The sequence below is a fragment of the Opisthocomus hoazin genome, chromosome 3, assembly GCF_030867145.1.
Source record: "Opisthocomus hoazin isolate bOpiHoa1 chromosome 3, bOpiHoa1.hap1, whole genome shotgun sequence".
Classification (NCBI taxonomy): domain Eukaryota; kingdom Metazoa; phylum Chordata; class Aves; order Opisthocomiformes; family Opisthocomidae; genus Opisthocomus; species Opisthocomus hoazin.
In genome coordinates, this window is record NC_134416.1 from 81,099,729 (window position 1) to 81,113,587 (window position 13,859).

Consider the following 13,859-nt stretch of genomic DNA (forward strand, 5'->3'; position numbering starts at 1 on the left):
GCTACACAGTGGACCTCCATGGACTGCAGGGGGACGACCTGCCTCACCATGGTCTTCTCCACGGGCTGCAGGGGAACCTCTGCTCCGGCACCTGGAGCATCTCCTCACCCTCCTTCTTCACTGACCTTGGTGTCTGCAGAGTTGTTTCTCTCACATATTCTCAGTCCTCTATCCTGGCTGCAATTGCCATTCTGCAGGTTCTTTTCGCCTTCTTAAATACATCATCACAGAGGCGCTGCCACCATTACTGATGGGCTTGGTCTTGGCCAGCAGCATATCTGTCTTGGAGCTGGCTGGCATTGGCTTTATTTGACATAGCGGAAGCTTCTAGCAGCTTCTCACAGAAGCCACTCCTGTAGCCCCCCCTGCTGCAAAAATCTTGCCATGTCAACTCAGTACAGTAACCTAAAAAATAAGTGAACTGTTGCTTCTTAAACACCACCAGAGCTTCTGCTTTTATCCAGTTATTGATTTTCAGAAATTACTACAATTGAAATTGTTCTGCTGCTATCTACAGATCTTTGACTGTAGACATCCTGAGTATGTCTGAACAATTGCGCAGAATGAAGTGTTATTTTCTGAAAGGAAAAAAGAGACCTCTTTACCTCTCCCCTCGATATTCCCAAGCTTATGCTTTCCACAGCTGTGTTGTTCTTACTGAAACCTCCATAACACTTCCTGAGGTTATACAGAAGGAGGACATCATTACCAGTTCTTCCACCAAAGAGTCGCTGCCGCTCCATTTCTACATCAACATCTTCTGAAAGGCTGGCCATGCTGTTAACTGAACATTGACCCCTAAAACAGAAGATAGTAACAAATGATGCATGGCAAACTGGACATTGCTGTACTCTGGATAACTCTGTTTTATTTCCCTGGTTGCAACGTCTTAAAGATTGGTGATAAAATCTCAGCAGAATCCAAGGGAAACATCAACTACTTGTATTTTTTCTGCAGTGTCCACTAATTCAGGTACACCATGTTACCAGAAATATTTATCTTCATGTGTTCAAATGAATCCACCATTTTATTTCTTTAAAAATTAGTCCAGTGTCCACTATGGCAGAATACAAATGATAACACACCTTTGTTTCTGGAGGAGATCCCAATGAAGAAAAAGTCGTAACAGCAGAAGCAGTGTTCCCTGCAAGGCCATTTCCACAAAGATCCAGCCCAGGAAATTCATCTCAAAGGGGCTCACATATGAATCTATTCCAAAGTTGCTGGTCAGGTCAAACTTGATCTGATTATATGAAAGTTCTATTAAACCCTGGCCTAAGCAGAACTGTGGGAATACGATGAACACCCATTTGAGGATTTTGTAGATGTTCTGAAAACTCTGTATTAAGTTTCAGCAAGAAGAGGGGAAGAAAACAAAAGGAAAAAAAATTAGCTTTCTCCAATAGCATATTAAGCAAATGTACAAAGCTGGATAATGCATTCAAATCCTACTCAAAGCGAACAGATTTCAGAAGAGCGTATAGTGAACTATTTTGGGGCAGAATTCATCTTTTATTGTATTTGAGACTGCCTAGGGCCATATGATTTCAATTTTAGTTGAGGCTCACAGACAGTAACCAAACACATGTGGCTGTGATCATTCTATTTTGTTAAAATTTTAATATTTGACTGCTTTTAATTCTTAAACCTTAAAACTCAAACCCAAGTCAACACCAGATCTGCCTCCAAACGTGAGTGACATGTAATCCAGACTTGACTTCAAACACAAAAGTTTTTGACCTGATATATACATAGATTTTCATACACATTCTGGATCTCCTCTCCAACAAGTTGCTTAATTACCATTATCACTAATGAAAATTACATACATGGAGTGAGAATGCATGTTACTATTCATATAGTGCAATACAGATCCTAGCAATATGCAGCTTATCTCTTATGTCAATGTTATTTGAACACATTTTACAATGCATGTAATCTAGTCAATGGACCAGAACAGCTGCCATTATGTGACAATTACAACTTAATGGTCTGGAAAATGTCAAGGTTTCAATTAACGCTGTTTTTCCATTATTACAATTTATTTGTTTTTGTTATAAATAAGTTATAATTCAAGATGGTAGCAAGCAATATAGTATATACTAGGGCAGAAAAATCATAGATGTTTAAAACACAGGTTTTTCTGTAGGAAAAAATCTTGTCTGCGCATATGTATAAACATACATATGTATATATACAAACATACACACACATGCATGTGTATGCATACATCTCCCTTATGGGTAATGTAAAGCAAAGGTTTTATACTGACCTGCACTTTGGAAATTATAGCTAACAAACGAGGTAAGAGAGTCACCAGCATGGTACACAGGCCAAAGACAAAATTTAAGGAAATGTAAGAAATAAAAGCTACATCTGAACTGGAGAAGAATCTGGATAGAAGATACATCCATGGTAAAGTAGCATACCTGAAAGTTTAAAGAAACAAAATTACTACAAATAGCAATTTTTTTGTGAGTTGGAAACATGAGACATTCATCATACTAGAAAAAAACCCAATAGTTTCTCCGTATTTTTAAGATATGCAAACAACTCTTTTGACCAACTGAGAAAAAAGGACTAATTTGGGATATGTTTTCCTTGCCAAACTACCTTCTCATTCCATAGAGGTACACACAGCTACTGCCATGTGATGGGCAGATACAATCTGTTTTTGCATATATCAGCTGCAAATATTTACTTTCATTGTTCCAGAAAGCTCACAACCCTAATTTCCAAAAGATTGCGAAACCATGCACCTTAACAAGCCTCTTACAGAGACGGAATTAAAACCAAATATTTGAAGCTTAAATCATGGATGCTGAGCAATCAGCTTTTCTTAGATGCTTTCATAGGGAGAAAAAAGAACAAAAAAGGAAGCAGAAAGTGACCAAAGAGAAAGAAAAAAAAAGAAAGAAAAAGAAGAAAAAATCTTTAATCCTTGAAGTGGAACTAATATTTGTGCCAGAGATATCTGAGAACTGAAATTTGCCAGAGGTCACGAAGCATTGTTATTGCGTAAAACAGGGTATCAGTTAGTAAAGTAGTAGCCATCAAAAACAAGTGCATAGTCACTTCATAGCACAGTGACGATAAGACAGCGTGTCTACAGTTACATTGTTCTCAATGCAAATCTTTAAAGGAGGAGCGAAGGTGTCCTCCATTCTGGCAAGTCAAACGACACCTATTCAAAATGGAGCAGACATATTTTTCATAGAGTGTTAGCTAAGTCTAGGTGGACTAAAACAAAGCCCAGGCAATTTGATGAACATGAATGTGATGTAAAGGAAATTTCTTTTCCCTTCAGCATAGTGCAAGAGATATCTATCAGATAAACAGCATATAGACTGCAGGAGCATAGGTATCAGCACACACCATTGCATGATGATAAGTATATATACAGTATATACATAGAGTTATAGATATAAATACTTCTTATACAGTATTGATGTAAGTAGATAAAATTGTTTTAATAGTTAGCTCAATGCAAGAGCAACTAGCCAAAAATCTGTGAATTCAGTTCTTCATTGCATTAAACAGTAGTTCAGATTATGAACCGTAGAAGTCCCTTTTCAGTATTGTGTATTTCACAGGTGAACTTTTTTCATCTAAGAATTCCAAAATCCCTCACCTTAAGTAACAAACTTTCAAATCCTGCTGTGAAGAAATAGCGATGCTATCCTCAGTTTACAGGAAGATAAAGGTTAGATGACTTAATGTTTGGTTCTCAAGTGAAGACTGTAAGTATTCAAGATCACACTATAGGTTTCAGCATACTGTTGTCAGTTTTAATCACACAATCTTTTCTTCCCTTTGTGCACATACCAATATCACCGTTCCAAGTTTTGCTTTCAATTACAATACCACAAATACAAGACAAGTCCATCCTTGGAAACAACTCAGGAAAGACACATGATTTAGACTGCTGTTACTCTGCTGTAAATGACAGCAGAATTTGATTTGTTTGCTTATAGCTGCTAAGAAATGAGTAAGACTTTCAGAATACTGAAGTTGCGTGATGTTCAAACGCAGCCTTTAAAGTAGCTGCCATTCACACCTACATTCCTATCCCAAGTCTTTCTTTTCCTTCAGCTTCAGCTGTAATTAGTGATTTTGTAAGTATCGAAGATAGAGCATTTTGGACAAAAGTGCTTAAGCAGTTGCACTATAAAACACTTCTGCTGTCAGCTAAAAGAGGAAAAAAAACAGTTTAGTTAAAAGATCATTACATTTTTAAAGAAATCAGTTGTAAAGCAGAACACCATGAAATTGTTGATTATTCTTTCAAGCACACCCCCTTCTGGCACATAACTTCACTTTTTTGTGTAACCGACCTGTTTTTATCTTTATTCTAGATCAGAAATGCTGCACAAGTGTACCCTGAAGAGGAAAAATAAAATTTTAACTTGAAAAAATGCATTATGGAATGGTGATAAATGAGAATTACGTACACAGTACTGGGGAAGGATAAAATGACAATAGGTGTCATCACACTTACTGTGTAGTTAGCCTGAATAAAGGGTGGAATAGGAAGAGTGACAACTATGAAGTTTATCAGGGTGTCCTTGAGACACATTAAACTTACTGACTAACAGTTATTGTATCTTTAATACATGTTAATACACATAGAATATATAGACCTTCTTGTTAAAAATCACTGTATTATCTGTTATGTCAGCCAAAGCTGAATAGTACAGGAGGGATTATACTGAGGTGATTAAGATGCATATACAGTCAACAAAAAAAATTTTAGAAGACAGTCCAGCTTTTCAGTAAACGCTTGTTTCTTCTGAAATATCCAGTCTTTAACTCAACATTTTGGTTAAAACAATGCAAGCATAACTCTTAGAATCTGGGATTTAGCAGTACACTGTGGGCAGGACTAAAGCCTGGAGCACACCACAGAAAATAAGTCCTGACTTCAGCAAACATACAAGTATGTACTGTATGGATCATTTGCTGCTTGACTAAGATCTCTACAGATGCCTATTTTTATGCTAGGATCAGAGCAACTGGATTACAAGAAGGATTCAACAGTTGTACAGGTAATAAAAAAAACAGGGAGGAGATTTAGTAAAGTCATTGCACTAAGACTGACAAGAATTTCTGGCTTTCACTTGAAGGAATGAATTGGCAGTAGTGCAGAAGGAAGGAGGAGGAAGACAAGACTGATACAGAGAGGAGAAAAGTATGGACTTGGGATGTTTTGTCTGAGTCATTTACAAGACCCTGGAACCAAGGCATTTTTACAAGAGAGGACTTGGCTTCTTTGGACTTGCAAAAGTGGTTTGATGAAGGAACATTCTGAAGTATAGCTCCAAATAAACTTAGGCTGGAATTTCAAATACTTCCAGATATGGAGATACTGAAATAGTTTTCCAAAAAAAAAAGGAATTGCTGGAGGCATGAGACCTTGAAAACAGTTTCAAGGTGAAGTAGAGTAAGGTGATGTTTTTAAAGTGTTTATCTAAGTCTTCCTGGAATGGATTTTGTCCTGATATTGCAGAAGGTCCTTTCTACATACTTCCCTGTGATTCTCTCATGGAGCAGTTATATTTCATTATCTAAACAACTGTCTTGTAAAATATGCATTCCCCCTACAAAGATAGCAACGAGTTGCTTGAGATAAGGAAGAAACTTCTTCTCAGAATGCTTATCCTGTAACTATTCATCTTCAGCATTTCTCACATCACCTGGAACTGCACATAGGAAGAGTTAAAGGAACAGAGGAGACAGATCATTAGTTTGACTGAGCCCATGGCTCAACAGCCCTATTTCTACAAAGAAATTAATCCTCTGCTTAAGCAGCTGTTTTAACTTTTTATAACTGATTTTTTCATGTGAAACTAAGCAAGCGGGTAGTATGGGAGGACTTGCTCGCAGTACTATCTGGAGACAAATCTCCAGCCAGCCCAGTACTCCTCATTGGATAGACTTCTGATTGGAAATACAAATTCATGGAGCTATGTAAAATTACAAAATTACAGAAAACGGGTAGAACTGTAATAAAAGACAGCCACTTTTTATCTTCTTGATGATATTCTGCACAGCTAAGCACTGAAATTCTGACCTGACCATGTTATAATTCCCTCATTTTCTGGAAGATAACATACAATCAATTTCTAACACCAAATGATTGTTATACAGGTTGAGTAATTTCTGATACATTTCAGTCCTTTTCTTTTTCCCCTCCTTTTTTTTTTTTTTAAATGCATGAGCAAATCTCCCCCCACCTTCCACATGGAACTTTCAGACACGTGTTTTAGTCTGTTTTCTCACTATCTTTTGCTGAATCATAATCATTTCCAAAGAGAGAAAATCATGCATCCAGCAGCAGGTGCAAACCAAGTCTAAAGATTTCTGTTTGTTTCTTACAACCTATAATTCCATAGTAGCATTTCTAATCACATACCCAAAGAGTATCAGCAGGAGAACAGTGGCTGCCAAGTTCTTTCGGAAAGTGAAGGCTGATAGCTGGAAGGCACTAACAACACCAACACACAGGGTGACTGGAACCATGTAAACCAGCTAGAAACAAAAGAAAAAAGGCACTTAGCAGGTGAGTGTCTCTTACTGGTCTTACTTAATTAGCATAGAATGGGTCTATAAATTAACTTTTTCATATCTGCAATATAATTACACTACCAAATTAGTAAGAATTAGGCAGAAGATCTCTGAGATTTCATAGTCCACACTTGCTGTGAAACTGCCCCTCTTACACAGATACACATGAAACAGCCTGACAAAATAAAATCCAAGTACAGAATATTCCCCTTAATTCCATTTCTATTGACCTTTCCAATACATCCATTTAACAAGCTAACTCTTCCAGATAATGAGTCCATCAGGGACTATTGCTCCAAAACATCAAATTATACTGTGAATGCAGAGTCTTGGATTCAGAAATAGCAGTTTCACTGATTGGTGCTTCAGTCTTGAGAGAATAGTGAGGATACAATTTTAAAAGAGACTTTAATGAAGGACCATGTGTGTTGATGAAGCAAATGACAACTTTTAATGGGAACAGACATAATATTTAGAAGAGTTACAGCCATTAGACAACAGAGAAAGTGGTTTCTTTGTCAAACCTCTTGACATAATGATCACAAAATACTTAAAGAGGGGAGGATATGATTGGTACAGGGGGTTCATATGCAAGTATTCAAGAGAGACAGGTTCTGCTTGCAACTAGCAATGGCAAGATGTGAACAACTATGCTCAATTCCATCTTCAATGACCACCTGCTCTGTGCCTTGAAGCTGAGCTCATTAGGGCAGTGCCTGCCTCCATTTCTGCTTATATAATCTTTAACCTTATCCTAATATAACATATTCCGAGATGCAACTCCAATAGAGGCAACAAATCAAGGTCTAGCTAAATATTCAGTGTAAAAGAACAACATCCTTACTGTTAAATTTGGACTTTCATACAGAAATACAATGCAAACCTGTTCAAAATCAAACCAGAGGGCATCACTTCTTTGCCAGTGGGAAGACAGAGCTTTTTTTAGGAGAAGAGCAAAGGAGTGAAATGCAGGCAGACGTAATGTTCTTGTTTTGTTCACAGTGTACCTTATTCAGTGCCCTATACAAATATCACACCACACCACTCCACAGTTTTAGATTTCAGCTGTCCTAGAGCTGTTTAAAAATTATGGTTGAGAAGTCACAAAGCATCTGAGTCCCAGTCTGTTTCAACAGATCTAGGACACTTTTCTATAAGTAAATAAATAACTTTAAACATTAAATTTTCTTAGAAATCTTACCTGAAAGCAAGGTGTGTTATAGAAGTTGGGCATGTACAGAAAAAATAACCTTAATTTTGGCCTCTAGTGACACAACATTAATCTGAACAAAACATCTCTATTTGTCATGAAATTTTCTTAGCACTTACACATCTTCCATTTGTTGAACATAGTGAAGAATACCATTCACATGTATAAATACAGGAAGAACATCCTGATTCTCATGACAGCAATATCATCAATCAAATACTTCTGCAGGTCTAGTAAAGATTATGCCACAAATAATACAGGACACAGCTTGTAATACTTAAAATATGTAGAGGGATTTCAAATACGACAGTTCATATATTCATGTGTTCAATGTCCCTAAATGGTCTGCAGCACAATTAGCATTTAAAGCAGCGTCTGTTCTTTCCCAGATCATGATTGATCATGCAGTACTGTGCTGAATTTGTGAGAACATTTTGAAAGGAAGAGACTGTCAGAAAATAACGAGCAGTTGACTTTGCTGCACAAGGAGAAGCTGAATGATGAAGGACTGAGGTTTTTATCCAAGCCCTCTTATCTAACGCATCAGAAAAAGGAAGACAAAGATTTACTGGCCAAGTAAAGTCTGGAGAAACGCACTCCTACTTCAAGTTGTTCAGGTGTGAAAATCCTGATTTCAAGCATGGATGGGTGAAGCTCTGATGTTTCAAATTTTGAATAGTCTGCATGAGAACAGCGAGTGTTCCAAAAATCTCTGTTCCTGATCAGGTTAGTTCATGTTTGTGTTGCCTGTGCTAGATCCCAGCCCTTCCTTCCATGACCCAGTGTGTTAAATAAGGTGTAGAAAGTTCATGTCCCTTCTGTGAGGCCAGAAGTCTTTTTACTTTTGAATAAGCCATGTGACTTCAATTGTTCACTATTGCCTCTGATATCAATCTCCCAATCCAAAATGCCTTCTTTGAGACATAAACGATCAACACACAGCATCCTAGTTCTTTACAAAGAGTAATTTTATCCCTTTCCCAAAAGTAAATGACCTAATCTCAAATTCCCACCAAACAGTCAACTAATACTATAGCAAGCCTCATCACAAGCGAATTATGAAAAAGTCTTTCAGTAAGGGACATATATGTATGCCATATATATGTACACACACACATACACACATGTATAATGGAGCAATTTTTAATTTTAGTTTTTAAAAAGTCACCTTTGAAAAATATATTTTAAGATAATTTGTGGAATTTGTGCTTAAATGGCATCCAAAAGAGCTCCATTGTACAACCAATGAAAAATCAGTGATTGCGGACTAGCAGTGACTTGAGAAAGTTAATTCTATTTCATGATCTTTGCTAACTGGCCTGAACAGAAATTAGCTTCTCAGGCTTGAAAGTAAGCAAAAATTCCTATTTCATTTAACTATGTTGGCCTAAATCTGACTTGCCCAAGTCAGGTCTCAGTGGCATTCCTGCCTTTACATTTGATTAAAAGGGTGAGACTTGGAAAAATAATATTTTTTGTGTTCTTTTCAACAGAAGAGAAGATTTTCAGGTTTATTAATGAACTGCAGACACTACCATTTTTAGTGCTAACAAGGGTATAAATTACTTTGCGTGAGAAAAATAAACGTTCAGGACAGAGACTTTACTTATTTCTGATCTAGGTAATTCTGTGTATAACATTTCCTACTGTCTCTCTTGCCTGAAATAAAAGGTACCAGTTATGAGTATCTCATATAACCCACCAACAGAGAACATAATTATGCCTTTAAAGTTAGCTGACTAGTATTTTCAGTCTTCTCCAATAATCTGAAAGATTTTGCCAGTGGCAACTCAAAGCACAGAAACTCCTGCTATGAACTGTTGTGTGGAAGATTCTCCCTAAGTTGATCAGCTAGCTTCCTTTTATTTGTAAAACAGTGTAGGTACCTAAAGCTATCACATGCTTTACCTTACAATTCAAATTTGGAAAATGAAGAACACAATCCCTGCCTGAAAGAATTTTATCTGACAGCATTAAAGTAGGAGTGGTGTCCCAATGCTAGTTAACATGACAGCGAAGAGCAGTTGCTCTGCACAATTCAAATGTTATTCACATGCCTTGTGACCATATCTCCTTTTGCTCATTTATGACAAACTAGTTAAAAATGTGCACCTGAACACATGCTGTCCCACATGATACATACCATATCACAGCAGAAATTAGCAAACCAATAAGTTTTGTAACCCAGGCCTGTGATGTGCTGCAAGCGTTTTGTGCCAGATACTCTGTCTTTCACTATGGCACTTCCAATGGATGCAGTAAGGATGGAGAAACCCAACATGATACACAGTGCTACCCCACACTGACGAACATTCTCCATTCTAGGGTACAAAACAAAATGGCATAATGAAAGGACAGTGGAGGAAAAAAAAAAATTACCCAATTCAAACATTTTCAAGGATAACTTATTACCAAACCAACACTAAATATTAGGACCTTAATCTTTGCAAACAGCATGTTTGTACACTATCAACATCTAACTAGAGAACAGGAGCAACATGATGTATTAAGTTACAACACTATACATGAGTTATGCAACACAGCATGTGTTTAAAGTCTGAATGGTAAAGTGGAGCTTTTGCAAATATTTCCCCTTGTACAAAAAAAATAAAGTTTAAAAACTTGACAATCATTTAAAACAGTTAACCTGTCTGAAAATGTCATGACCTGCTCACAAACACTCCCTAAAGTGCAGTCAGCATAAATTCAATGATTTTCTCTACAAAATAAGGCAACCATATCTGATATAAACAGTAGACTTGACATATAAACACCAGACTAGAGAAAACACTTCACTCACTGGAACAGAATTACATGTATCAAGTCACAACACCTATTGCATGCAACACACATGCTTATTGAGTTAACAGCTTAAATTGTCTCCTCATTGCAACTGTTAAATATTTTAAGAGTTTGCTCACATTTTGTCTTCATCCAGCAAAGCTCCCCCATATGGTTGGCTATAGAGTGTGATCCCTGTGAGAACAGAAATAAATTATGAAATAGTAAATGCTATGTAAGGACTTCAAGTTCTAGAGTACACTGTTTACCCCTTATTACACAAGATGAATGAAAAGGCTAAATACTTAATAAACAACAGAAAGAGTTCAACCACCAAGCTGCCAGACCAAATACTGTCTCCTGTTGATCGATTTTCAGACTCCGGATCCACCAAACATCTAATGAATAAACATAGGTAACAGCTGCTTTTCTGCATTCTGAACTGCAGAAATGGGTTCAACAGTGTTGTATATTGCTGCAGGATCTACATCACAGAAGAGACCAAACACAAAACCTAAAGTAGAATTTGTTCATATACCTAATATTCTGGAGTAAGGTAAGTTTCTACTGAAATTTATATACTTTATATATCATGCATTTTTAGATTTCTGATGTTTTGGAGAGAAAAAAATGTTTAGCTAAATTCACATTTAAAAAAAGGCACACCTCAGAATGAAACTGTAGAGCTTTAAATTAAAAAGATAACCAGTTCAGGAGACCAAGAAAAACCCCAAGGAGGCAATTCTTTCTTAGGCTTATTTTGGCTCTTGGTACAACCAGCCTGTAACAATCTAGCAAACTGAACTTCGGAATTGGAAGACAGTTTAGGACAAAAACTGTGGCTTTTTTTGCTTTTTTTTTTTCCCCAAGTAAAAGAAGAAAAATTGGGTGGTGGAGGAGTATGTGCAAAACTTTGTTAGTGCAGAAGTTGCTGTCCAACTAGTCTTGTTGCTGTTTCCTGACTTATTTCTCTATCTGTGCTAGACAGGTCTGTCAGCTGTAATGTAATACCAACTGGAAATTCTTGCAGTGAAATCAAACCAGCACTATCTAAATAAATCTATGCTGTTCTCAATGAAAAAGAATGAATAAAAAAAATTCATCCTAATGGCAATTATAATCTTTCCAGGATCTTTGGCAAAGAAATAAATTGTTGGTAGCCTTAGAGGGACTCTGCAGGGTGCCACCTAATTGAACACACTTTGTCAGACTTTGTTAGAGTCCAGCTGTACAAAGATAAAAAGTGTCTTCGTTCCAGTAACAGGTGCAGTCTGACTGAGTATATCTACACATTTATTTTTGCCCCTTTAAGTTTTCATTCCTAATCTTCAAGCCAAAGTAATCAAAACATCACTAAGTCACTGTGAGGTAAGAAGCTGAACAACAAAGGATGGTGATTAACTTGCACACAGAGCTAGTACAAGGTAAAGATTTTTCAAATACAGTTAAAAGCTGCACACCGAAGCCCAACAGTAGTTAAAAAATCAAAAAAAGATTCAATTCAATAAGGTTATGATTCATCACTAGTAGATACACGTGCTATTTGCAGAAGTCTTTCATGTCATTTGCCTAGAAGGATTGTTTAAAATTTTCCTTTGTTTTTCTTTTACACCATTAACTTTTTAAACAGTAGCTGCTATTCGTTTTAAAGCAAAAACTAACATATCAAAGAAAACATTTTTCCCCACTGGAACCAAGCATTAGCTAAAATTCCATTTACATAAAGGAAAAGTAACATGATAGAAAAAAGCTTCATTCCCAGAAGTTTTTTCTAAGCTTTTCAAATGGTTGAATAAAGGTGTGCATATTAGAAGAATGCCTTTATTTCATATACATATATAGGATTCCTACTGAATTAGAAATTAGTAACCAAAAATAGAAATAAACCAGTTATTTTCTGTACAAACAAAATGAAATAAATCTGAACTAATTTTCAGATCTGGTTAGAAAAAAAGATCTGATTTTCAGACTTCATCAATTACAATGAGGAAACCTTTTGGAAAATATGAACCCTGATAATTTCAGAGACACTAAACCAAGAAGTTAACAACATGAAATGTACTTCTTGTACTCACTGGTGCTCAGCTAAATTGTCAAAGAGCAGATGTCTTCCAGGCCTCCTCTTTTATGGCCATGAGCCAAGTTCTAGTTACAGAGGATCTTCCCACGATTGTCAAGGTCTTGCCTTCATGATCAAGAATTTGAATACCCTAACCAAGCTGACCTCCCTCAAGCTTCAGATCACAGAAATCCTATAGTAAAATTGCTCCAGCTCAGGGGGTAACATTTTTAGAGATATCAAATCTTAAAATACTGGCCATGATCAGCAAATGCCAAGACTTGGACACCTATAGGTCATAATGATTCACATCCCTTTTCCCAGAACTGTGAGACAGGTAAACCTGTCATGAAGACTGTGGTAGAGAATTATTGCCCATCAAGTGTCCAGAACTGGGGCAGTTTGCCAGGAATTCAGGAAGATCCTCCACTAAATTCCATTAATTAATCCAGGCTGAGTTGAATCGTGTCCCATTGCTCTACTGCTATCAACTATCATCTGCTGTATTCAGCAAGAAAAACACTTACAAGCAAAAAAACCACATAGCTATGAATTCATGCTTGTGCAAGTTCCTATGCAAGTGAATTCATGCTCATAAACATAGGTTTACTAACTTGGATATTTTGACAACTTAGTCAATTAATTTTGTAGGATAAGGTCATCTGCACTGTTGAAACTTTTTCAGAAAGCCCCAGAGGGAATTCATGAAACTTACAAAACATAACAAAGACAAAAATGACATCAAATATTTTACAAGGAATGACTTCTGCTCAGGAACATTTAATGTGTCTGGAAATAATCTCGCTCCTGAAATCACCATGGCCTGTCCCTATGAAGTGCATAGATCCCAAGACAAAACGAGCAAAGCTTTCAGATTACTGCATTGCTATTTAACAGAAGTCTACAGCAGTTGACTTGGGTTTCATACACAGAAATACAGAATAAACAGAGACTGTGAAAAAGAGATAGTTGCTAGGGGAAATAAAAAACCCACGGCATTAAATAGCATAATGCTCCTTGCAGTCTTGTATCATACAATACTGATCAAAAAGCAAATTGTACTGAATTAATTTCCTGCAATGCAAGTCCCAAAAAGCAATTGCTCTTCTTAAACATAGTGACCATTTTCTACAGTCAATTTCTATTCAGACCATGTAGATGAAACAAAGGGTTTCATTTTTGAAAATTTACACACACAACTGATCAAATTTCCCAGCAATGCTGAATTACAATTAACCAAAGTAT

The 13,859-nt window shown here is 36.6% G+C and overlaps 1 protein-coding gene across 1 annotated transcript in view; it reads right to left on the reverse strand.

The window, feature by feature from the left end:
- Positions 1–13,859, reverse strand: part of ABCA13 (ATP binding cassette subfamily A member 13) — a 228,576-nt gene that overhangs the window by 50,985 nt on the left and 163,732 nt on the right. Inside the window, 6 exon segments of the mRNA XM_075415298.1 lie at positions 606–798; positions 1,086–1,339; positions 2,273–2,429; positions 6,413–6,528; positions 9,918–10,095; positions 10,696–10,750. Of these exon segments, the coding sequence (XP_075271413.1) occupies positions 606–798; positions 1,086–1,339; positions 2,273–2,429; positions 6,413–6,528; positions 9,918–10,095; positions 10,696–10,750 (953 nt within the window).